Raw genomic sequence first — 27,060 nt, 5'->3', positions numbered from 1 at the left:
TATCCAGTGACAGATCAACATCATCCCAACATAGTTCCTCTGCACCGGAGTATAGATTGCTAAAATGGACCACCCAATCCTGTGGCTGGACGAAATATTCCAATTTCCTCCGGTTACCATTAACTCTCATCGCAGCTATTTTCCAGAATATTGTATTGTCTTAGTTATTAATTGCTCAGTCCAAATTTTTCCCTCTTTCTGCAAAATCATTCTTACTTTCTCTGCATATTGCCAAGCCCATACTCTTAGCCCTAGGCTCCATACCATATCCATGAATTCTTCCCCAGCACGACTCCTGCCCATACTGTCCCTGGGGTCACTACTTACAGTGAATCGACTTCACTAAGCCCCCTTGTCCTAGGTATCCTCTGGTCATCTGGATGTATGTCTATGGTAATTCTCTTTGTATTGGGGTCGGAACATGAACTTTATATTTGATCTGGATTTTAGTTTTGACACTACAACTTTTACATGCATCAATTAACATAATGCCGTCCACCAAATCTTTGTGCTTCAAGATAACTCTCACCGTGTCATAAAGGTCACCGGGGGGGGGTTACAATCCACTCAGCTCTTAGGATATTACTCCTTATGATCAAATTGTAATTCTTAACATTCCATATCCATTAAATAACTTTGACTATTAAAAGTAGTTATGAACTTCCCTTGACCGTCGGTAATTATAGGAAACTGTGTTAAATAAAATTTACCTTGATTCAGTTGAGCCAGATTATGTGTGTAAATCCCCTCATGCACCCTCCCTTTGCGTGGGTAGGATTGCAAACAAGACGGATTAAGTTTACCATGGACGGACCAATTATCACTTAATGCTCCTCTCGCAGCCTCTAGCCCCTTGAAGCTTCAAACCTAGAGTTCCAGTTTAGGGAACATTTACCCTCCCCTATACCCCACCAGGCACATCAGACTGATTATGGGATGACTCCATCAGCCTGCTGGAATTGGAGGTTAAGATCCCTTGTTTCACCACCCCATCCTGACTAGTTTTATTTAGTCCCGTTGATTCACCAACTTTTACTTCCAAAGCATTTATAGCTTTCTTTATATCACAAACCTCATCCCTTAATGCTAATATAATATCCACTAGACTTTTCAGAAGCAGTTGGTCACATCCTTTCTCATTGGGTAAGTTTTCTTCCACCCCCTCCTCAAGCCCATCTCTGCCTAATCCTTCTACACTTACAGGGAAATATCTACTTGCATAGAATAACTGGGTTAACCTTCTCTGGCAGTTGTTCCCCTATGGTGGATTCGGGGATCAGTACCTTTTGTGAATTCTTTTTTACTGCAGGGGAACCAACAACCACATTGAGCGCCTTTCTATTCCACATTTCATTCACTTTACAACCACGCTAAAGGAACTGCCACAGCCATAACAGTTTAAAACACTCTAGCGCTACTTGAAAAAATAGTGACAAGAATGGGCATTGTAGCTCCTGATACAGATATTGAACTAACCACTTCTGCTGGCCTGTTACAATAAAACAGAAAAAGAAACCCACCCTTGCCAGTAAAAAACGATTTAAAAAAAAGATTTGAATTAAAGCATTTCAAATGGTGCTTCCAGTCAATCAGTCCATGAGTCAATGAGTACTTGATGCCAAATTACACTATGAATGAAGCACAAGGACAGTACCAGTACCTTTTTATAGATGTTAGGGCGGTAGCCCAGCCCACCCTCTTCCGAGCTCCGACGGGCATGGCCGAACCCTGGTTGGGGCACGTCCTCTCCTGGTTTTTGGGTGTGTGAGATCTGAAGTCCCTCATGCCGCCCCGCTGTTGCTCCAGCCGCCATGCATTGGCAGTGTTTATCTTAAGCTCCTTGCCAGCCCTTGATCCCCCAGCCCCTCCTAACTGCTGTACCCAGAACCGGACGATGTCCCGGGTACCTCTGACTGGTGAATCTGCAGGGCAGGCAGTGAGCACAGGAGTATGGGCTGATGCTTGATGGAGACCCGGAGGAGAGCATGGACAGGCGCCTTCTCTCGCACAGGATGGCAGCTCCATAGGTTATCATTAGAGACTGCAGAGCTTCCCAGCGCTATGCCCGTGTCAGGATAAGACTGCTCAGCAGGGTTGACCGCAGCACCCTCAGAGGTGCTATCAGCGAGGGGGCTTGTTTCCCCCCCATTCCCTCTGCAACCGGCTCGGCGGTGTGGGCCAGGCCGCTTTTGGTGACCTCCCTACCAGGTGGGTGGACCTTGATGGCGACTTTCCCTCTGCTGTGGCCTGCGGAGGAACACTGGGACTACCACCCCACCTGGGACGCGTGGAGGGCCCCCCAGGCTGCCAGGGAAGGAGTACAGCAGCTTGCCTGCATGCTACTGGATTGCCAATTGTGAAGATGGTGAGTGCCGCAGGGACATTGGCCACCGGGTCTAGTGACTGGCTGACCTCCCTCCAACTTCTGTTCCTTGGGTCTTGATAGCCTGGGGGACTTCAGCTGCTGCACGCAGCCCTCAAAGTTGTTTCCCATCGGGACTGCGAGCGCCCCTGCACTATACCCCCTCCAGGTGCTCTTATAGCTGCCTTACCTTGACTGTGACTGCCTTGGGCGGGACTGGAAGTTAGCATACTATATCCCCCTATTCCTTTGGCTCTTGGATGGCCCTGTAACACCCTGGCTGGAGCTAGGCGCCCTAGTTGCGCCCCTGAAGTGCCGCTACAATGGCCATGGGGGACCGCGCTTTGCTTCCTGGCATTACTGCTGCTGGCTTGATATACTGAACTTGGGGGAGCCTCACTCTTCCTTTCCTACCCTGGACATGGGCCGCACTCAGAGGACCAGCGATGATGCCCTGACTAGCCCCCCTCTAGGAGGGGGGATCAAGCAGGGTGCTAAGGGCGTGGATACCTCCCACACACGGACACAAAGCTGGATAAATTACTGGCCACGATAGATGCTACCGGGGAGCACCTGGAGAGCAAGAGTAATTCTATTGCGATTGAGCTAGGTCTCATTCGCAAGGACTCTTAAAGTGGTGTGGAGGGTTACTGCCTTGTTGGCGTCGGTCCCGGCCTTGGTGCCCAAGGCTCAAACCACGGAACCGCTGCCTCACAGAGGTGGAGGCATGTGCACAGCTGCTAGCTGCCCATCTGGATGGGAAGACCTGCTGTAACAACATCAGGGTTGTGGATTTACCGTAGAGAGTGGAGGGCGATTCCCTGATTAGTTTTTCGGAGGACTGGGTTCAGGAGGTTTTGGCTCTGGGGGGTCTGTCTGCGTTCTATGCCCTGGACCGGGTGCACAGCCCCTGCTTTCCCTCTTAAGCCAGGATCCCTACCCCATATGTTGGTTGCCCATCTCCTGCATTTCTGAGACAAGGACTTCCTCCTTCAATAGGCTCACAACCATTTCCCTTTTGTAGTTTAGAACGCCAAAGTGTCACTTTATCGCACAAACGCATTGTTCTTTATCACAGTCAAGTCCAGGCCAGCTTCCTGCTTTTCCCGTTCCCGCTTTAGAGTGCAGGCAGAGGACACAAAGCATTTCTTTCTGAATTCTGCAGCAGCATGGGGCTATGCCAAAAGAACAGTGCCCCTAGTGCCTGCGGAAAAGCAGCAGATGCTCTTGGTGCCGAGGAGTGAACTGACCCACTAAACAGCAGGTGGCTGCGGAATAGACGAGGTTGGTGGAGACGGCGTCTTTCCTGAGATCGGGGGCGAAGTCACCTCATCCTACGACCTGTTTCCTCAGGGGGTCCACTTTGAGCTCAGCAAGCTCCACTGTACGGGGTCTGGAGGTCATCCTTTAAATGGTCACCCCGGGCACAGCAGACGGCATGATTTGCTCTGCTATAGGGAGGAGTTAGCCTCGTTGGTGGTGCTGTGACGTGGTGGCAATGTTATATCCTTATGAGTTTCCCTGACTTTCCTTTCTTTCCACTGGATGGGGAGGGAGCTGGGCACATGCGGAAGGCTTGTGATTTATGCTCTATGCTTGCTTGTACTGCACATTATTTGACTATCGGACTGGCTGGGCTCTCTACCCTATTGAGCATTCCGATATGGATTTGGTTGGCCCTGGTTGTTGGTCCCTAGTTTGTAGGCTACTTGCCTCACATGGTTTGGACAAGATGTGCACATATCACAGTCCGGTAGGGAGTTTGCAGAAGTTTTCTGTTTGCTTTCTTGTTATGTTTATTCGTTGTGTGTTTATTTTGCAGGTGTGGTTGAGTACTGTGGCTGGTGCCTGGCACTCTAGTTGTGTGGCTGGCAAGGGGAGCGGTGGGACCCTGGGAAGCACAACCATTTGTGTAAATGGCTGACCAAATCCGGTTGATTACCGGGATTGTGCATGCCCTTTCCACGTCCTCTAAGTGATATAATGTAATGGCCTATCTAAAGTGAAGGGGGCGCTGGTTTCATTCCTGCAGGAGAGTCATTAGTCAGACACTGAGGGAAGAGCGCTCCGCAAAAGATGGCTGGAGCAACTGTACTGCACTACTTATTCTGCGTTTAAGAGGGAGACCCTTATTTAGATTATGTCCGGAGTGCCCTTCCAACTACATAAGGCAGATATTGACCCCAAAGGCCACTATATACTGGTACTGGGGCGATTGGATGGCAAAGATGTCGCCTTACTTAATTTCTGTGCCCCAAATACGATCAACCTTCATTCCTGAATAGCTTCTCCCAGCTTCAGCCCACAATGCTGCAGTAAAAGCATATACCAGGAGAGGATTTCAAATGTATGGTGGATGTCACTATGGAAATATCCCACCTGCCATTGCACTCCTTATCTTATCTTATCTTATGCTGTATTTATAGAGCGCACTGACACCAAAGGTTTCCTGGCGCTATGATTGAGATTGGAGGTGGGAGTCATAGTTACATGAGTTTTGAGAAGAGCCATGTTTTTAGGCTCTTTCGGAAGCTTAGTAGGGTACCAGAAGTTTTAATGTGAAGAGGGAGGGAGTTCCATAATTTGGGTGCCAAGTAGCTGAATCTACAGCCGCCCAGTTTTTTTAGTTTGGCCGTCGGCGTGGTGAGAAGATGAAGATGGGCAGAGCGGAGGTTACGAACCGGACAATGAGGGTTCAGAAGGGATTCTTGAGGATGCAGTGTTCTGGGCCACACTCATTGAGCGGATAACTGATTTCAGGCTTGATAACAGGAGTTCTGCGTCGGTGGGTGTTGAGTGGGAGACCTTCAAGGTGGTTGTGCGCGGTTATTGCATATCTATTAAAATAGGAGTGAGCACCCAGCTGCACTCAGACATTAAACGGCAAGAGTCGGTCCTCAATGGGCTCCCCCTGGAGTTAGGAGGGACACCAGAGGGCAGAGAGTGGGTGCTTTCTGAACAAGAGAAATTGTTTGTGATGGTGAAATACCTGCGACAATAAGCTTACATGGCATACATTAAGAGGACTCGCGCGTAGAGGTACAAGTGAGGAAGTATGCTAGCCTGACTCCATCCGGAAGCGATGAGGAGGTACACTATTCTGAATGTTAAAGACTCTGTAGGCAGAAATGTGTTTGCGCAAGAGGACATCAAAGAGGCATTCCAGCACTACTATAGTGTTCTGTATGCAGTGGGCGTGGGGGTTAATGAATCAGACAACCTTCCTTACGTCGCAATTTTTTTCCCCATTGGTCCTGAATTTGGCCATAGCAGAGTAACTAGGTACTGATGTTGCGGTGCAAGAGGTTCGGGGTTTATCAAGCAGATGACCCGTGGCTAGGTCCTCGAGTTGGATGGGTTGCCCAAACGATTCTACTTCACTTAGTTTGCTGCCTTTTCCCCTAAGCTAGTGGAAGTTTTTAATTGAGCGTGATAGCAGGATTACTTTCACCCTTGTTGTGCAAGGCCTCTATTGTGTCTTTGTCTAAGAAAGACGAAGATCCGCTAGTGGTGGACTCCTACTGCCCCTCTCTATGCTCAAAGCAGATTATAAAATCCTGAGCAAGATACTGGCGAACTGGATACTGCCGCGTGTAGACACATTTATACATCCGATCAGGCAGGTGTCAAACCCACCAGTAGTAAACTGCCTACTATTCACTAGCTGACCCTCATTCTGGACAGACAGGACACTCTCCCACCGGATGTCCTGGCATTATCCGTTGATATACAGAAATTGTTTCATTCCCTCTGCTGGCAGTGTTTTATGCTACCCTACTCGGTATAGGTTTTGGAGTAGTATGTGTTAAATAGACTAGGCTATTGTACACCCAGCCGCTGGCATTAGTCAGGACTGGGTCGATGATATCAGCGGCATGCCGCTTGTCTCTTCTATTTGCATTGGTGCTAGAGCCATTTGGACCAATGATACGACAGGGGAGATCCTATTGAAGACTGCAGGTGTCATGAGATCATGTGTATATCTCATTATATGCAGACGACATGCTGATGTACATGCACAGTGGGCCTTCTTACTTGAAGGGTGCGGTGGTGGCTATGTTGGCATTTGGATGTCTGTCTGTCTTTATTCCAGAATGAAGCTTCCACCCAGAAAATATTGCTATCCCTTTTGGTGGGATTGGAGCAGGTAATGTGGTAACAACAACCGAGAATCATCGTGGCCAAATGAGCAGGCTTTTTGTACCCTTGACACCTCTGCACCCTTGATCAGTAAGAGTGGGCATGTTAATTGAAGACCCATTAAACAAATGTTGAAATAATATAAAACAATAATCCATATTAATTACGTGACATATATGTATGTATATATGTATATGTCTATCTCTCTCTCTATATATATATATATATATATATATATAGATAGATAGATAGATAGATAGATAGATAGATAGATATATATCCAGTTTTGCTGCTCACTTCGCTCCCCAATCCTCGAGATAACAAAGCAGGCACGGACCACAGTTCTGTGCAGATAATTTTATTTTTTGCTAGTCGGCCATGACGCGTTTCGGTCCCTCCTGGACCTTGATCTCATGATATATATATATATATATATATATATATATATATATATATATATATATATATATATATATATATATATATAGATATATTCACTGAAAAAAACAAAAGTTACTGGGTTACAGGAATGTTATAGTTAGGCTGACATTTCACTTTTACAAAACCATAGAAATTCACCAGTTATAGTTACCTGAGCTAACTATAACTTACACCTTCGCAATTCAATGCTTGTGACCTCGCATATTACATCACTCATAACATGGTCAGTGACATCACTGATGACCTCTCAAATTACATCGCTGATGGCATCATGCTGTGATTGTGAGTGTTTTCTAAAAGGTACTGAGTGTTAACCATATATACTAAGGTAAGTAGCTGTGGCAGTGCCTGTATGGGTGAGTGAGTGGGTGTGTAAATGGTGTATAGAAGAGTGAGTGGGTATGTGAGAGACTGTATACATGAGTGGGTGTGTGAGTTTTTGTATGGGTGAACTAATGGGTGTGTCAGTGGATGTATGAGTGACTGGCTGTGTGAGTATTTGTATGGGTAAACAAGTGGATGTGTAAGTGGCTGTAATGGTGAATGGAAGGGTGAATGAGTGGCTGTATGGGTGAGTGTGTTGGTGTCAGTGGCTGTAAACAGTGAATGAGAGGGTGCTTGAGTGGCTGAATGGGTGATTGAGCAGGTACATACGTGTCTGTCCGAGTGAGTGACAAGGTACATGAGTAGCAACATGGGTGTATGAATAGGTGCTTAAGTGGGTGTATGGGTGAGTGAGTAGGTGTGTGAATGGTGGTATGGGTGAGTGAATGGGTGTGTGAGTGGCTATATGGGTGAGTAAGTGAGTGTTAGAGGTTGTATGGGAGAGTATGTGCATGTGTAAGTGACTGCATTTGTGAGTGAGTACACATGTTACTACTATATGTATGAGTGGGTATGTGAGTAACTATATGGATAAGTGAGTGGCTATGTGAGTAACTGTATGGGTGAGTGGATAGGTGTCTGAGTAGCTTTATGGGTGACTGATTTACTGTGTGAGAGACCACAGGTGTATGAGTGGATATGTAAGTGTCTGTATGACTGGATGTGTGAGTGGGCATATCGGTCAGTGAGTAGGTGCATGAGTGCCTGTATATGTGAGTTAGTGGTTGCATTGGTGGCTGTATGGGTGCGTTTGTGTGAATAGCTCCATGGGTTAGTGAGTAGATGTATGAGTGTTTGTATGGGTCTGTGAATGGGTATGTCAGTGGTTGTGTGGAATAGGTATATGAGATATTGTATGGGGTGTGTCAGTGGTTCTATGAATGACATCCTCAGTCATGCCATTAGAGATATCATCAGTTATGTCTTCATTGCTGTCACTGATCATGTAATATGTGAGCTCATTAGCAGTGCATTGCAGGGGCGTCAGTTATAGTTAGCTCAGGTAACTATAACTGTTGAATTTCTCTGGTTTTGTACGAGTCAAATATCAGCCTAACTCTAACGTCTCTATAACCTTTGGTTTTTACGTTGAGCCTAGCAGTAGCGCTCATGCGCTCTAAGAGTATGGTAGAGAGGCCGCGCCCACTCTCCTCCCATATTTTTAATGGGCTTGTGTCATGGTCTTTCGTAAATGCTGCTTTCGGATTAGTTATTAGGTTTGTTAGTCCCTCCTTAGTACAGCCTTATCTTCATTTATAACCTCCCATGGCTACTGGCCCCTTTACTTCGATTGTTACACAGGACCTGCTATTTAGTCTCTTAGCACTATTAACTTTATTGAGTTTCACTTACTGCAAGTCGGACAGGCGCTTCTTAAGCTGAAACCGCTTGTGTTTTTTAAAGCAGCACGGCCACCCCGTAACACGGGCGCCTGCTTTCAATCACTTTAACCCAGCATTATCTTGTGTCTCTTTCAACCCCCCAAGTAAAATAGATTCATAAATGATTAGCAAATTAAGTCATGTGAATTCCAAGGAGTACATAATCGTGTGCCGAATGGGCTGAAGTTGACAACAGCACATTTGTGCCACATGTCATCTGCACTAAAGCCACCTGATGGGTTGTTTTCAAAAGCCTGTTTTATTAACACCACCACCAATACCACATATACCACCACCAATGCCACCAATACCACCACCACCAATAACACCGCCACCACCATCCATACCACCACCACCACCAATACCAATACCACCACCACCACCAATACCACCGCCAATACCACCACCAATACCACCACCACCAATGCCACCACAGCCAACACCACCACCAATACCACCAGCACCACCAATACCACCACCACTACCACCACTGCCAATACCACCACCAACAATACCACCACCACCATGAATGCCACCACCACCAATACCACCAGTATCAATACCACCACCGCCACCAATACCCCCAATACCAGTACCACTACCACCAGTACCACAAATACCAGCACTAACACCAATATCAGCACCGCCAATATCATCACCACCATCAATACCACCACCACCCATACCACCACCACCCATACCACCACATCAGCGCCTCTCGCTCACTAGTAATAGCAGGAGACCTGTACGAGGCCGGAGCTGCAGCTGTAACCATCCCTCCCTCCCTCCCTCCCTCCATGCCTGCCATAAAGCACAGCACGCCCTGCACCAGGGGGTGAAGACAGGACCCTACTACAGCTGGAGTGTTTTTTATTAGGCCAAAGATAGGAATGACATTATGCAATGCCACACTGCACACTCAAATCATGAGAAGGGCAGGAAATAGCCCCCCTCCTGCTCTTCCTCCTGAGCCACAACAGTGTGATCACAGAGCAAAAGGTGTCGGAGCGCTTCGTTAGTGTTTATAGCTAGGATCATATGCAACTCTCCCTTCACACTTTGTGTCTGTGTAATTTACAACTCTTACACATCTTTACTGCACTATTTATCCCTACTTTGAAGACGTCGCAGGCCGGTCTCTTCCTCTGATATTTACAATCTAACAAGCGGTTGAGAATGCCCTTTATTGCAATGCATAGGTCTCGCATTTGTAAGAGTTTAAGCTATTAGTATTGTAAATGACAATGCCTTTCATTTATGTTTTAAAACCCAAAACATAAATAAGAGGCATTGTCATTTACAATGCCAATAGCTCAAACTTGCGTGAATGCGAGACCTATTGCATTGCAAATGATTGTTTTCAGTGAATTTATTTTTTATTTTACTTTATCTCCATCATTGAATAAACAGATGATTCATGAGGAATTTCCCCAAAAAGGAAGTGATAAATACCATACAATATTACATAATGAGATATCCTTAAAAATTAATAGACCAGCATCTTAAAAGCAAAAGTTTGTTATAATACTAGATGTTAAAACCATAATACCAGCATTCATCGTTAAATAATTTACACAGAAAGAGACAATAAATACCTAAAATATTACATAATAATATATCCATAGAAGTTAATAAACCAGCAATTTAAAAGCATCAGTTTGTTGTAATACTAGATGTTAAAACCATAAAAGCAGCATTCACCGTTAAATAATCGTCTTGAATCTATTGTCAGATCTTTCTTCATTCCACCTGTACATCGATGCTCCAATACACTTGCCTAGTCTTCTCGCTCTCCACCCCTTTCTTTCGCACACCTCCTTTTCTAGGTTAAAAATAGATAGCAGCCTCCCTAGCCACTGCTGAAACGTAGGAGCCAGCGGGTCCAGCCACGCAGAGGATTGGTAAATTCTTGCAACTGCCATAGCCAGAAATAAAAAGTATTGATGTGTCTCATGTGTTCCATTATTGCTAACCCCTAGCAGCAATAATTCTGATGTTAACATGGGACTGCCTTAAAAACTTTTGTATCCCATATGTTGTTGTAGCCACGTACCCTGTGGTAGCATTTTGTAATTTTTCTGTTCACCTGAAATAATCATTTCAGCTAGTTCCCAAGCCTAGCTTTAACTTTCATCAGCTGTCCCTTAGCTCACTTTGGTATCTTAACCAACAAAAGAATCTGCATGTAATCGCAACAGTTGCACATATATTTGTTCGCCCACTCCTTTCCCTGGAAAGTAATTTGTTTTTGTTTAGTAGGGAATAATATGAGACATTAGTTGTCCTAGAAATATGGGACAAACATGAGGTTACCTCCCCTGTTTTTGACTCGAATGCTAAGCCCTAACCTAAGCATTTAGAGCACTTCTCAAAGCCTGTGGTGGTAAATGGTCCAGATGCCTGACTTCTTCTCGTTACAAGATGAAGTACTATGTTCCAGCCTCAGCCATGCATTTTTGCCCCATCTCTTCTTCCTTTTCAGCCTTGCTTACCTGGACACTGCTCCACTGTGATCCGGTGGGTGGGCGATTCATATTCTCTATCTTGACATTTTTTTTCATTTTCTCTGTTTTATTCTTGGCAGTGAAATCTTCTCTCCTGATGCCTCCTCTTGTTATTGACCATTGGCTACAGAGCACCCCTCAACTACTGATTGCTTGTTCTTTCTTAATCTGGGAGATCTGTATTCTCCTTTTCTTCAACCCCTTCCACTTTCTGCCCTGCTAATCCTACTGTGAATGTAAAGTCAGGGCCTTATTTAGAGTGTGGCAAACAGTGTACTCTATTAGAGCATGCCAGATTTTCCGTCCACCAGCATCAGTATGACCAATACAATGAAAATAGGTCACGCTAAACAATCTAAGTAATATGTTCTGATTTGCAATTGTAATGGAATCGTAAAAAGACTTAATCGCACTATGAAAGAATGCATTCAGCTGTCTAGGGAAGCTGGTCGTGATTGGAAAGAGGAGCTTTTGATAGAACTGAAGCTTATAGGTTAGTGCCATATCTACCAACTGAGAAGATGTTATTATTGTGGAGAAATCCCAATTCCAAGCTAGTCCCAGGATGGATGGTATGGAGAAAGGGCTGCATAAACCTTTCCACTGAAGATGATTAGCATATCGATGAAAAGTGGTTGCAAATTGTCCGAAAATAGGACTTGGAAGACTGAGTTCATATTAGAAGCTTCTGTAGGGTCCTACAAATCCTCAGAGTTCACCATACCACTCAAAATAGTAAAGCATTTTAGAAATGCAGTAAAAGTCATGGATGGTCTCATTTGGAATCTTAGTCAAGTTTCAAAGTGTGTTCCAAGTGAGTGTGAGACGAAACCCTACCTGATTCAAGTGTGATTTAAAGGGAAGTTAATGATGTGGGAGATGGGGAAGTTTGGGTATAGATTTGCGAGACCATAATGAGGTGAGAAAACCACCTATCCTTAAAGATTTTACGTGAAGAGCAGTTGTTTATTTTAAAGGTTTTGTGTAAAGAACTTATTCCTTAAAATTGTCCTGTTCACCTTATCAGATATTTTGTTTTGTAAAGACACATTCTTTGTTTTATTGAATGGAAGATGTGCAGTATGTTGTTCTTACAATATTGTGCTCCACACTTTTTTTCATTTTTGTCACTTGTTAGTGTGATCCATTCTGTAATGGGATGCTTGAATAGCGGTGAAAGTTCTGGGATTGACAGTTATTGGAGGCGAAGGCTGTTGCCGATGTGACATTTAAATGATTCTACTTCTACTACTACTTGGACTAGACCCACTTTGTCGCACTTTTCCCTTTTCAAATTGGTCAAAGGTTGGAATAATTTGTCATTCCATTTATATTTAAAACTTGTTTTTCCCCTTGGAGCACGTTCAATATTGTTGATAACAGTAGTTCTTTGCTAAGTAATCATAGAATTCCTGAAATCTTTTCTGACTCTTGGGGTCTACCTGGGAAGCCAGTACTTAGTGTCCTTATTATTCTTTTCAATCCGGCAAAAAGAGAAAAGTAACATGCGATTATTCCAGATATATTCCTTGCTTCGTCAAACCTTAGCAGTTGTTCTAAATCAGGGTTCTCCAAAGTCGGTCCTGGAGGGCTGGATCCATGCCAGATTTTATGCATATTCCCATTTAAATAAATATAGTTATTCTATAATCTGGCATGGATCTGGCCCTCCAATACCAACTTTGGAGAACCGTGTTCTACATGATATAAATCTTTCAGCTATAGACAACCTCTCCTAATCAAATGTTCCATTTCTGCTTCGTTTTCTTAAACAATAAGCCTAGGTTAGTCCCACATCTGCTGCCATTGAATAGTTTGGTTTTCGGAATGTTAGTAATCACCAGTGCTAAATGTGTGAGAATAAAAGCAGTTCTTGTTGACCCTGGAATTAGGTAACAATTGTTTTCTGGTTTGAAGTTATGAGAAAAACCACAACACTAGGTGTCTTAAATGTGCAGCATGATTAAGTTATAGGCCCGGTAGGCCCAAGCTACCTTTCTACCCTTGCAGTTTCTGTGTGATAAAGCATATCCTGAGTCACCTACCAGCCCATACAATAGTTAAGAAAGTATATATGTATCTTGATACACTGCAAAATCTCCCTAGAAAGCATGTAAACATGGGGGGAGAACTACCATTTTATGTAAGCCATGCTCCCTATGATAGAGAGTGTGAGTAAGATTTAAGATAGTAAGTTATTTACCCACCCCCCACAGTCCTAAGTATGTTTTGATGTCCTCATCAGAGTGGGTAATCTGCGGCCTAAGATATTTCAGTTTGTCTGATTGCCAAGTCAATCTCGGTTCCTCTAAATAAGTTAATGTCTTTAAAAAGCATGAGTGTTTAAGGAAATAGCCAAATAGCCTAATTTTCTTTAAATATCAGCTATTTCTGTTATTCATTCAGACGTTCATATTACATCATCTTCTGTTCATCTGATATGAACTTGTGTTATCTATCTCTCTAACTGTATATGTATTCCATAGATCCGTGCAGTACAAATACCCTTCAGTGATGTCTTTAAATAGTCCAATTTCATTTCTCTTCCGGAAGTTGTGGCACTGTTATCTGCAGATGTATATCTCTGATGTTCATCTCATACTGTTTGTGGAAAACTCTGGTCCTACAGTGCTTTGGATTGAAGCTACAGTGTCAGTACAAACAGACGGTAATGCATAAAAGCATACCGTAGAGTAAGGGCCTAGCGATCCGGTTCAGTTTTGGTATGGCACTCTACACTAGAGTCATGGAGCGCCAAGTGGAAAAATATGTAATCAGTATTGCTACAGGAGCCATGTGGGTGTGAGTAAAATGAGTACAAGACTTCAGTTAGATGTTGCACTCTTCAGATGACTCTGAAATTCAGTTGTGAAAGTATAATCTATCAGTCCTCTCATAATCTTATAATTGGAGCTCTGCATCATGGCCGCTCAATCTAAAATATTAGATGTAATACAATTACAATCTCCAGCTAGTATTGGCATGTTGGTATAAGGCAAAACCTTTTTAATCAGCTTTGGAAAAAATGTCTGGTTTGGTGTGGTCAAAGCATATATTTTTAGCCTGCATATTCTTGACTATCCATCAAACCTTTGAGCGTTACAGATCTACCCTCTGGGTCTGATATAATCACTTGCGTATTTTATGGTGCATTACTCGCAATCCACAGTGCAACCCTTCCAGAGTAGGATGAAAAATTAGCCATGTACAATTTAACTTTCCATTTTCTGCAGATGTTTTTTAATTCAGATGTTTCAAATGTATCTTTTGTAAGAAAGCAATTTTAATCAGTTTCCGCTTATATAGGAGAAATCTTAATGTTGTTTGGTCTGTCATTATCATTTAATCCCTGGGCATCACAGGATATGACGGTAACCCTCCCTGCCATAACAATAGGGAATACTCAGTGTTGTTACTACCACCTACTTTCAATTCCTTTGCATACTCTCACCATCCCACATTCAGTTCTGCATATTTTTAAAACTCCCCTAATTCCTACCCCTGACTTGCAACAAAAATGAAAGAACTTAATGGCATCCAAATTCTTTTTTTGTAATCCATGTCCCCTATATATTTTGAACATCAGAAAAGTCATCACCACCTCCAGTGTGGCTCCTACTGCCAACATCCAGTACCCACCCCTTGTCAAAACCTAGTGGCACAACAGTAACTTATCAGAATACAAAACATTAACAGATTTCCCTAGTTGTGGAGGACCAGAAAGGCCCTTCCCAGCATAATGTCACACTGTATGAGAAGCAGTTTCGAGGATCTAGCAACATCAGATCTCTTTATGGTCATAGGCATGATGCCAACCTGTTTTGAAATTACAATACTAGAGAACAGATCCTGGTGGTCTGAAAGATCAGAGTCAGTGTTACATTGTTATTTACTTGTCATTATTCACACCAACAGGAATTTTGCGAGTCTGATTCTTAGCCAGATGACCAGCTTGTGATCTAAGAAGATTTTAATGGCCATAAAGTGAGTCTCGGGCAATTTCTGGAGAGAGGAAGGAAGCAACCTACTATCTTTTATTACGTGTAAATTCGCTGGGAAAAGTAACATATATCTGGTATCATGGTCTCACAAATTGAGAACATTACCGTTTGCAATGCACCTGTTGTGTATAGTCTGAGAAGGACTGAATTCTTAGGCCCTCGAATTTCATATTTCTGCTTCTTCTCATTCTCTGTAAGATTGCATCTCTGTCCCTAAAATTCAATAAATGGGCGAGGAGGCAAGTCTGCTTTTTAGGATGTTCCAGGTGGTTTGGATGCTTTCTGGATAGAGAATATTTTCAACAACCATTTTGTTTTCATAGTTTTCAATTTCCTTTAAGGGACCCTTGCCAATGTTCTGTAAATCCCAGAAATTGAAAATTATTTTGACACAGGTGGCCCCCTGCACCTTCTACCTTATCCTCCAGCACACCCAATGTATCTTGTAACTCATTGGTGTGATTGTGCAGTTCTGCTACATCAGAAGTGGCAGACTTGCCCGCCTCTTCTGCTGTTGTGATCCTATTGAACGCTGTTTGAAGATCAACCCTAATGAGATTGGTCTCATTCTGTATCCTCTCAGTGTTATATGTTCTGTGGATGTGCTAGAGGCTTTCATGGCACTCATAAAATTGGAGGGCGAGATTCACCTTATGTTGCTTGATGTTGTCAGGGGATTGATAATTGCCCTCCCTTGTCCCCTAAATTCCTCCTGTGGAGTTCACATATGTCTCTGTGATGGTCAAGATTATATGGTATACAGAGCTGGAACAGATCATGTGTGCGCAACCCTGTGGTCGGGCATGCAAAACCCACCCAAGACATTTCATGATCTCATTGACCTGCTGATCAAACATACAATTTGACTTTCTTCTGACTACATACTTATATTTGTTAAAAATCATTTGCTTCTGATAGAAACTTCTAAACGCAGATTGTTCACCTTAGTATATGCCTAAAAAATCTTGAGCATTACCTCTGCACAGCAGTAGGTGGCATCATTCTGAATCACGTCTGTGTCGTCATGTTGCTGTGCCTATGTAGTCGCGCACCAACAGCGAAGATCTGTAGAGCTACTGCGGTCACTTTTTGACCACATTTTTGAAACTTTTTGTCAATATCTTTCTTTAACTATTGCGTCCTGTGTGCAAGGGACATGGGCCCTTCTAAAGGTGTGGGGAATGTCACCGAAAGATGTTGTTTTCTGATCCCCTGTCTCTAGTGCCTGGGGTCATGTAACGACTCCAAGGACTGTGCCGAATGCAAGTCAATGCATCCCATGGCGATTTGCGAGCAGGCAATGAAGCTTCTGGCAGTGCAGGAAATTAATGCTCTGCACCATTCTCAGTCCCGTTCTCCAAGTTGTTTCCGTAGACAGTCATCTTTGTGCTCAAAGACTTCTTCCTTCAAGTCAGGTGAGTCGAAGAACCACAAGGAAAGGAAGTCAAAGAGTACTTCGACTTAGCTTTCCAAACTCCATGCTTCTAAGCCCCGCTCCCGCTGTCCACCTGCGGCGCTGGCGTCAGTGCCCGCTTCATGCTACCCTGAGTTCCCAGAGCCCAAGATACACCCAGGCAGCTGAAAGAATTCTGTGACGCCGTGCATGCCATCTTTGGGCCACTGACTCCCTTCGGGGAAACACGGAATCGAGAGATGCCCCCACTTGGTTACTGCTGGTGGGTTCGCCCTCGATCCCAGCCAGATCCTCTGGATCATGACCGCCACGGTTGCCTCCTCCCACCCCTGTCCATCCCGGTGATGCTGCTTAAGGACGAGCTGATCGTCATTCCAGTCACCCATCTGACACAGCCTCGGTGTGGTTCGTCATCACTGCTGGTGTGGTCCAGGCTATCCTATCCCCTGGACTTTTCCACGGATCCCTGCCGTCCCAAAGGATGTGATGGAGAAGAGGTGTATGTTTCCCTAGAGGTCCCTGATGATGACAACTGGTGTGAGCAGCTGAGCGATGCCAGTGGCCTGTTTACCTCCCCAGACACAGTTATGGTTTCCCATCTATACCAGGTTTTGGAGGAAGGCGCCTCCTTTTTCACTATGATGCGCAGGGCAGCAAAGGTCCTAGATATCCAACTGCCGGTCGCCGATTTTAAGACTAGCATCTTGACTAAGGTGCTTCAACCAGGGGCAGGCTCATATGAGCCAATGCTTCCTTTTAACAAAACCCTCACCAACATCCTCATGAGGGGCCTGGGCAAAACCTTGCACAGGGCTTCCGTACACTGAATGATTGCCTGTCTGCACTGCCCCATCCTGGATGACCTAGCCGTCCTTTTTGAGCACCCTTCGCTTGAGAATCTTGGTGGTGCAGGCTTCAACAGTGAAGTTCAATCCAAGGGTGTTCCTTACAGTATCACTGGATATGGAGGCTCAGACCTCTTTGGGAAGTGCATTGTCTCTTCCACCAGCCTTGCCCTGTGGTCGATGGACACTGCATACCTCTTGCCTGATTTTCCCATGTATTGTGGGATTTGGTCGCGCAGCTGCTTTCCATGCTGCCTGTGGAAGGCTGAACCATCCATCAACCAAGCTCTGATAGACAGAGGGATGCAGCAAAATTCGCCATCCGGTGTGGACTGGACACCGACTATCTGGATAGAGCCATGGCTTCTGTAGTGGTGTTGTGTTGCCACATCTGGTTAAGCTACACTAGTTTTTCGGGGATTTTATGTCTTCAATGATTTATGAGCCCATTGATGGCCCCTACCTATTTGGTGACAATCTGATGCACCGCTGAAGTGCTTTCTTGAGAACAGGGTCACTAGCAGATCCCTTGGCCTGTTCGTCTCGATTCGTCTGCAACAGCAGTCCTTTCACCCCCACTGCTGATGTGGATGGGGTAATTGTGGTTGCCTGCAATACAAGTCGTACTCAGTCCAGCAGCCTGCCCAGCCCCTTCGAGAACTCGGCTGCGGGTACCAGAAAAGAAGCGGGAGCCAGACCCATTATGCTGTGCACTACTCCGCCCCTCTGACTGCTGCAGCCTCAAAACCATTTTAGAGTGTCCTCCATCCTGCACAGCCATCCTGTTAAAGGCATAATCAGGCACTACCTGCCCCAATGGTTGGCAATAACACCTAACAAGTGGGTGTCTCCGGCTATCTAAGAGGGGTACCCCCTACCATTTCTGTAACTGGACTGTGTGACTGAGAACCTTCTCTGTTTGCTTCGTCAGCAAGAGCTGGCTCTTTTGGCCAAAGGAGCCATTGAGAGAGTGCCTGCATGAGAGGTAGGACGTGGTGTTATTCCTGCTACAAACTGGTGCCAAAGAAGGAAGGAGGCCTCCAACCTATCTTAGGCCTGCACCCACTAAACTACTTCCTTAAAAGAGAGAAATGAAAGATGCACACATTGGCTTAGGTTCTGACTGCCCTGGAGACTGTATGGTACCGCTGGACCTGCAGGATGCATATTTTTACATCCTCGTCCTGCTGGCCCACAGGTGGGCCACAAGCATTTTCAGTTCGTTGTGCTCCCCTTTGGCCTCAACAGTGCCCCTCAGGTATTCATGAAAGTGATGGCGGTGTTTGCAGCCCATCTGCGAAGGTCTGAGGTTCCTGTCTTTCTCTTCCTCACCCCAAGTAGTTGTTGCCCTTCTCCAGACTATGGCAGACCACCTTGATTTCCTGGGGTTCACTTTCAACATGGCGAAGTTCCACTTGACTCTCTCTCAGACTCTCCTTTTCATTGGAGCCATTCTCGACACAGTTCAGTTCTGTGCCTAGCCTCCAGAGCAGCGAGTCCTTGATATTTTGGCTGTGATGCTGATCTTTAGGCATCTGTCCTGGATTTCATTGAGACTGACTCTTAAGACTGCTGGGTCTCATGGCCTCCTGCATGCCTGCTGACATAAGTGGGCTCTGCAGTGGGATCTAAAGTCTGAGTGAGTGAGGAATGAGGTGACTCTCAGTACAGTTCAGGGTGATTTGCTTGGCTTTGAAAGCCTTCCTTCCCTCCATCAAAGGAAGGCTAGTTCAGATGTTCACGAACACCACCACCGCCATGTTTTACTGCAACAAACAAGGCAAGGACTCTGTGTCAGAAGGCTCTGTCTGCGTCTCTTGACAGGACTTGAACCTCAGGGCATTTTCCTGGTCTTACAGCGCCTTGCATCGACTCTGAATGCGAGGACAGACACACTACGCTGTCGATGCCTTGCGGATCACAAATGGGGTCAACACCCAAAGGTGATGAAAGGTCTCTTCCGAGACAGAGTAGAACCATGGTTAGATCTATTTGCCACTGCATAGAATGCACAATGTCAGCACTTCTGCATGCTGGAGTTTCCAAATTAGCGCTGGCTAGAAGACACATTCGGTCTTGAGTAGAACTTGGGACTCCTGTACGCCTTTCCACCGATACCACTTCTGCTCTGAGTTCTCACGGAGAGCAGCAACGACCGGCCGCAAGTCATCCTAGCGGCTCCTGATTGGCTACAGAGGGTCTGGTATCTAGAACTGCTGAGCACAAGCATCTGCCTTCCAGTCAGGCTGCCTCTTTGGGAGGATCTCCTGTGTAATAACAGTGCAGGGACCTGCACTTTGAACCTGCGCACGCTCCAGCCTAATGCATGGAGATTGAGCGGCGACAGTTGAGGTTTTTCGATCTCAATCAGACATCCCTCTACTAAAAATATCTTCGCCTGCCATTGACGCAAGTTTGTGGCTTGGTGTTCCTCATGCCATGTGGACCCCCCATTCTGCACCTCTTGCTGAGGTTTTCTTGTTTGGTGCCCCGCAAGTCCTTGCTCTGGGCACCCCGCAAGTCCTTGCTCTGGGCACCATTAATGGCTACTTGTCAGCCATCTTTGCTTTCTTGTGGCTGCCAGATCTACCCTCTCGCTGTAAGTTGTTATGGCTCGGTTTTTGAAAAATTCACACATTTATCCCACCTACTCCCTTTGTGATTCCCCACTGCGGCCTCAGTGTGGTCTTTTTCTTATGTGTTCTCTCTTTGAGCGAGCCCCTGCAAAGCTGCCTCTTGCAGCTTTTGACTTTGAAAATAGCGTTTCAGATGGCCAGTACATGGAATTCAGGCTCTGTCAGTTCAGCCTCCAGACACCAACTTCATCCCTGACAAGCTGGTTCTTCAGACTCTGAAAGTGGTCACCCCTTCTCACACTGGCCAGAGTATTACTTTGCCTGCCTTCTACGCGCCGCCTCATCCATCGAAGGAGTAGGAGATACTCCATTGTTTGAACCCTAAAAGGTCTCTGGCGTTCTACATTGATCACTCAAAGGGCTATTGGGTTGACGATCAACTCTTCATTGGATTCAACGGAGCGAAGAAGGGCAAAGCAGTGCAGAAGCAGGCCATCTCCAAATGGATTGTACTTTGCCTAAAGATCTGCTATGCACTGGCGAAGAAGCAACCCCCTGAGGGCTCGCAGGCTCACTCTTTCCTGCAAACTGCACTCTTTGCCTAAAAGATACAGTTAGATACCGCACACTGGTCAAACTCCAACATTGTTTTTTTTTACCTAACTCTGCTTTTTTAGCGGGGAACTAATCTTGAAGGAAACTGATGTCAACGCACTGAGATGGCGCATAAATAGGCACTGCGATGTCCCTTCCGATTTAGACGACAATGCTGCAGAGCCGAACATCGACACCTACTGGCTCGCCAAGGTACTACTCAAGATTTTCCAGATCCAGTCTGACACCTGGGGAATATTCTAAAGTGAGAAGTCTTCTGTTAGATAGAGTTACCAAAGGTAAGTAACTTGTCCTTCTGGTAACCCTGCACAATGAGATTGAACAGTATATACTATGTTTTCACAGCAATGCATTTCAAAAGATGTTCATAGGCAAACGCTTGTTAAAGATCTTAAAACGAAAAGCATCTTTCCAGTTTTTGAGAACACTAAATCTGCCTTTTAAGTACACATGCCAACCTCTAAATGTCTTGTTGTGTTGATTACTGTAGCGAATCAATAAGAGAAAAAGGGAATACAAGTGTAGCCACTCTTGGACCCTTTAGTATTAGATATGCAAACAATCAACAGAAGAGTGATTCCAGAAGAAAGGGGAGCTTGCATGAAGAGTCACAAACCCTCACTCATATTGTGATTGACGACCTGGGCAAAATCTAGTCCACCTAAAATCCGATCGCTCAATTAAGTGCTACAAACCCACGCACTTGTTTTACCACTATCACCATAGGTTACAATATAGAACTTATGGACACACCCAGAAGAGCACACGTGGCCACATGAACGTTGTGACCCACACTGTGTTATCGCATTTCTGTACAAAACCTGTAATATGGCATGTTTGGTTTTAATTTGTGCTTTGTCTTTCAGAATCTCAGTGCTTTCAGAAATTACTGAAGACCTCACGTGAACCATTAGTTGAGCGGTGTTGTATGTCACAGGTGAGGGTGCACCTTAGCGTGTGCATACCCCTGTGACACTTTGGTCCTGAAGAAAGCCTCGCTACGGGCATTAGGAGGCTGAAACATGTAGACCATTATTTGCACTACCACTTTGGGATGTGACTGGTCAATTTAACCAGTTTGATACATCCACCTCACTTTGTTTTAATCTTGCCTTACTTCTCCAACAATAACACTTTTTGGACAAGTAAATGTAATTTTAATCTTTGCACTTTCACTGACTGCACTCCCACACAAAAAATTGAAAACCTGCTCCGCTGTAATCAGGCGTCGTAGCACACCAGAGAGGCATTCAGCTTCTCTGGTGGGGACCCGATGATGAAGCATGTCACCAACCAGGTTGGTGAGTGAGGGTTCTTCAAAAAAACAGGCGTGACTCCTCATGCAAGCTCCCCTTTGTTCTGGAATCACTCTTCTGTTGATTGATTGTGTTGATTGCTCTAACAGTTAGATCATAGTACTGTTTGTATTCTACCCCACATACCTGACTCAGTGGGTTGAAACACTATTTTATGTTACTTACTTTTGTATAGCTTTTTATGTACACAAGTTATACACCTCTTGCCTGTTTTTTTATGTTTTGCATGCAACATATAATGTTGACCTTCTGTTAGAGGACACATTGATGCTACTTTAAGGCTTTATATGCTCGTTAAAGCTGGAATAATAAATACATGTATTCTTTGATTTGCATCCAAACACACCAACTAAAATCTTAAAAGGGCAATTATTATTTTTTTTAAAGGAAGGCTGGTGGCCATTTTTTGAGAAATACTTTTGCTTTGATAAAATAAAGCATAATGTCATCACACTGCCTTAGGAACTATAGAGAAATTGGCATTTCATAGCAAAATATGTTAAATGCTAATTCGTGTTTTATATTTAATTTTAGGTGGTACAGCCAACAAGAACTTCAGGAAGGATTCGTAAGTCATCATGGTCAATAGATAAAAATTACGCTGCAGAGTCCATAAAGAGTGAAGAATCTGTGGGCACTGTTTCTTCAGCTCACCCGTATGTCAGTGTCACTGCAGCTGAACATGACTACTGCATTACAAGTGCTGTTGAGCGAGGGATGCCAGAGCCTTCCATCTGCACTAAGGAAGACGGTGCTCAGGAGGAAAGAATTTCCCTCAGTGTTGTAGATGAAAGCTCCAACTCTCTATTGGTGCAACCCACCTCTCCTAGTGCTGTCAGCTGTAGTCCACTGAGAATGACTGACACTGGAATTGTGCCTGAAGTAGAGTTCAAAGATGAGGCACAACAGAGGCTTCCTTCAGAGGAACTTGTATCACCTCCTAGTTCAATGTTACCTTTTAGCACATTGAACTATCGTTTTGAATGTATCTGTGGGGAGCTTGGACTTGTTGATTACAAGCCACGTGTACAATGTCTGCAGTGTCTTCTGTGGCAACATGCTGACTGTGTAAACTACAAAGAGGAAAATCTAAGCATCAAGCCCTTTTATTGTCCCCACTGCTTGGTGGCCATGAAGCCAGTGTCTACCGGGGCCACATTGATCATCTCCCCGAACTCGATCTGCCATCAGTGGGTGGATGAAATTAACAGGCACGTGAGATCATCGTCCCTTCAGGTCATGGTAAGATGCTTTTAAAGTTGTGACCAGTATGACGACAATACAGATTTCTTTTTAATTGTCATAGTATAGTTCAAACTGCATCTCACTTTCAGAAGACTTGGCATTGATGTGAATGTTGCAAAGTTGAATTGCCAGGAACATTTTAGGTGAATCAGTGATTCTAAGATAATTCATACATGAGTGCTTTCCCACCATGCAAACTTTAACTCTCACCCAAGTTGCAGTGCTGATGACTTCATCTATGATGTGCAAAATGACGTCAATGATACTGTGTGTTACAATAACATTGACATTATTGATGACATCACTATATGCAATGTAGTGGTTTTCTTTTGATATGTTTTATTATTTTGTAATGCTGTGATGTTAAGTTTTGTTTCTAGGGGCCAGATGTAGGTGGCTAAATACCTGTCGGTAATGGCAAAATTCGGTAAATTTCAGCGTTACCGACCTGTATTTAGCCATGTGCGATATAGGTAAGGAATCGGTAAATAAGGAATCAGTAATACCGATTCCTTAAATGCAATGTAGGAAGCACTGAAAACAGTGCACCTCAGCCTTAAGGAATCATTATTTACCACCAACTTCAAGTTGGTGGTAAGTAGCGATTTCCTTACATAAAGCACTTTTTTGCTTTTATTAATGTGCCATGTGGCACACATCCATGCCACAAGTGCACACATGCACATTTCAGGGGTGCAACAGGGTTTTGGACACCCTGGCACCCTTGAAATACCTTCACATTCATTCCTTTGGGGCCTCCAAGCCCATAGAAATGAATGGATAGGTATTCCTTATTACCGGATCTCAATTACCGATTCGGTAACAAGGAATATTAAGGATTCAGTATTTTTTACCGAATCTTTACTTACATAGGAAATACCGATTTCTTAATACCGAATCGGTAAAATTCGATATTAAGGAATCGGTATTTCACATTTACCTACATCTGGCCCTTAGTGGTATAAATATTGTGAAGTCCTGAGCATTCCATTTGGGAAGCCAGTTATGATTTGCATGGCCAGAGATAGAAGTATGGTTCGCTCCGCAAACCACCTCCGAACAATTTTGCTGGGGGTTGGGGCACTTTTGTTTATCAGCCTTAACTTCACTTAAACTAAGATTTGTTTTAAACATGTTAAACATGCACCACAGTTTTTTTTTTTTTAAAACATCTTTTTATTTATTAAAGAAAGGGCAAAAGAGATTCATACCTGTATACACATATTACAGTTGGTTGGTACAGTTTCTTTTTATCATGGTACACGTCTCTGTTACAGTTATTACATGATGGCTCACACCTGATATCCCTCCTACGCGGCCGCCTCTTCTCCCCCTTTCAGCTCAGGTGTTCCTCACTCGGTACCTCCGGTGGTTCACAGATAAAACCCCTGTACTTATTCCAGGCTCCCCACACCCTCCCTCACTTCTGGGGACAGCCCCGCTTAACATATGCAGCCTTCTCCGCCACCATGGCCTCGTCCATGTCCCCACACCAGTCACCAATCGTTGGTAAGCATCTGGAGCTCCACAGTCTAGCTATATTCCTCCTGGCAACCATCATACCCAAAGTCGCCCAATCTTGTTCCGGGTGAGTTAAATCGTTAGGTTCCCATATATTTAACAAACATCTTTTAGGCTCTGGTGCCACCGACACCTCTACCGTCTGCGAAATGGTCCTCATCACTGCCACCCAGTACGTCATGATCTTCGAACATTGCCATAGAGTGTGGTAAAACGTACCTTCCTCCCCGCACTCCCTCAGGCAATACGGATGGAGGGCATTCCCTATTCTATGCAAGGTTAATCTAGTGTAGTATACCCGGTGCAATATCTTCAATTGTATTAGTCTTAATCTCGAGGGTATCGCAACTTCCCGCGGTGATGAGAGTGCCGCCTGCCAGTCTGTGTCGTCGAGTTCCCCTAGTTCCACGGACCATTTGTCCTTCAGTGCCTGCGTTGGGTCCGGTAGGTTATTAACTAATTTACGGTAAGTAAAAGAGCTGACCTTTTTCATCATGTAGTCAGAAGCCTATCTTCTAAGGGGGATGCCTCTGGTAATGTGGTGTTTGGCGGTATAACCGCATGCAATGCATGTCTAATCTGCATATACCTAAATCGTTCAGAGGGTGCAAGTTCGTATTGTTCTTGCAGGCGCTCGAACGCAATCGCCCCGCCCTTAACCCACAGGTTACCTACCGTTGAGATTCCTATTACATCCCAGTTATTGAATCCCTTGCTTTTTCTGAGTCTTCCCAGCCGCCGTGTATCCCAGAGTGGGGTAAGCTGTGTGATCACCCCCTGCCATCCCAATTTTTTCTGTGCCGAGTACCATATGTCCACTGTGTGTGCTGTCGGGCCAATCAGCGGGTTAGCTCGTTTTCGATTGTATAAGGCCGCCATGACACCTCCGTCTCCTAGCACATATCTGTCCGCTTGAAACGCAGGGTCGGTCAGCGGGGCGTGAATCCATTGACTGATGATTTTCAACTGTGCAACCCAGTAGTACAGTTGTATGTTGGGAAGTGCTATACCCCCATCATACCAGCTCTTAAACAGTTTGTCCATTGCAATACGCACTGGCTTGTTTCCCCATAGTAGACTAGATACCTCAGTCGCTATCATTTTAAAATAACTCGCTGGAACCGGAAATGGAGTGTTTTCTAAGGCATAGAGAAATCGTGGGAGCGCCATCATTTTAAAGAGTGCTGCCTTCCCAAGCAGCGTCAACGGCAATGTATGCCAGTGCTGTGTGTCCCGTTTTAGCCGGTCTAGGGGGGGCAGTACATTTTTTTGCACCACAGTTTTTTGATAAAGTGAAAACATAATTGACTATTAATTAACTTTTTTTCAGTTGTTTTTAAATATACTTTATATCCCGTGGTTGCGTCCAACCCTGCGTTACCTTGACTCAACCTCCTAAATGCTCAGATTCTGAAGCATATGACCTTTGTGTGAAGATGGAGTTGTCCGCAGGACACAGCCTACAACCTGGCCCTATGTTAAAATGTTAATGCACCCAACTACAGCTCCGCATGATATTCAGGTAGGACCTATGCCCAATACTCAACCTTGAACTCCTCCAACCCACAAGCTCTGTTACTCCCCCTCAACCCTGGACATAGGGTAATTGGCAGTGCACAAGCCCAGTTCAACAAAGAACCTGTTTACGAGGCTCTCTGCACAACTTTCGGCACACTTGACTTCACTGTGAACAGTCTCTTGCTGTGCACAATGTGGCTTGGCCGCAGGCTGTATACTGACCATTCCACTCACTCAACCCCCATGCACTGCTTATTGTTTGGCCATTCATTGCAGGCTCTGGATGCATGCCCTGATCTAGACCTTGTGCTACTAAATAATCTCTCTTTGCCCTTTGCCAGTCCACAGCATACTCTGGACATGGGTAGGGCCTGTGTATAACTGTAATAATAATAATAATAAAGACATTTGTAGAGCGTGCAGCTACCTCGACTGAAGTCTCCCACCACTAAAGCGGATAACAACAGAGCAGACCTAGCAAAAGATCTAGTCCTTGTGCCTAAACAGCCAAGTCTTCAAGGCCTTTCTGAACTCCTGCTCAGAGTGCATTGCACGTAGTTAAAGAGGCAAGTCATTCCAGCATTTGGAGGTTCCCACCTCAAACGTTCTGCCCCCCCTCCTTGCTTTAGCAAAGCAGGAGATAGTGAGGTAGCGTTTATTGTTGGACCTCAGCGATCTACCCTGCTGGTAAGGGTGAAGTCTCTTCCTCAGATAGTTAGGACCTCTGCCCTGGTAGGCCCGTAAAACGAACTCTCTTGGCCACCGGGAGCCAATGATGTTGTCTGAGGTGGGGAAA

At 44.8% G+C, this 27,060-nt stretch overlaps 1 protein-coding gene across 1 annotated transcript in view; it reads left to right on the top strand.

The window, feature by feature from the left end:
* Positions 1-27,060, top strand: part of SHPRH (SNF2 histone linker PHD RING helicase) — a 763,974-nt gene that overhangs the window by 273,466 nt on the left and 463,448 nt on the right. The window contains exon 9 of the mRNA XM_085612283.1: positions 22,515-23,222. Within this exon, the coding sequence (XP_085468409.1) occupies positions 22,515-23,222 (708 nt within the window). The remainder of the gene's footprint in view (positions 1-22,514; positions 23,223-27,060) is intronic.

This window comes from Triturus cristatus, chromosome 6 (genome assembly GCF_964204655.1).
Source record: "Triturus cristatus chromosome 6, aTriCri1.1, whole genome shotgun sequence".
Taxonomy (NCBI): domain Eukaryota; kingdom Metazoa; phylum Chordata; class Amphibia; order Caudata; family Salamandridae; genus Triturus; species Triturus cristatus.
The sequence above is the reverse complement of the archived record's forward strand: the minus strand, read 5'-3'. Positions and strand labels throughout refer to the sequence as shown.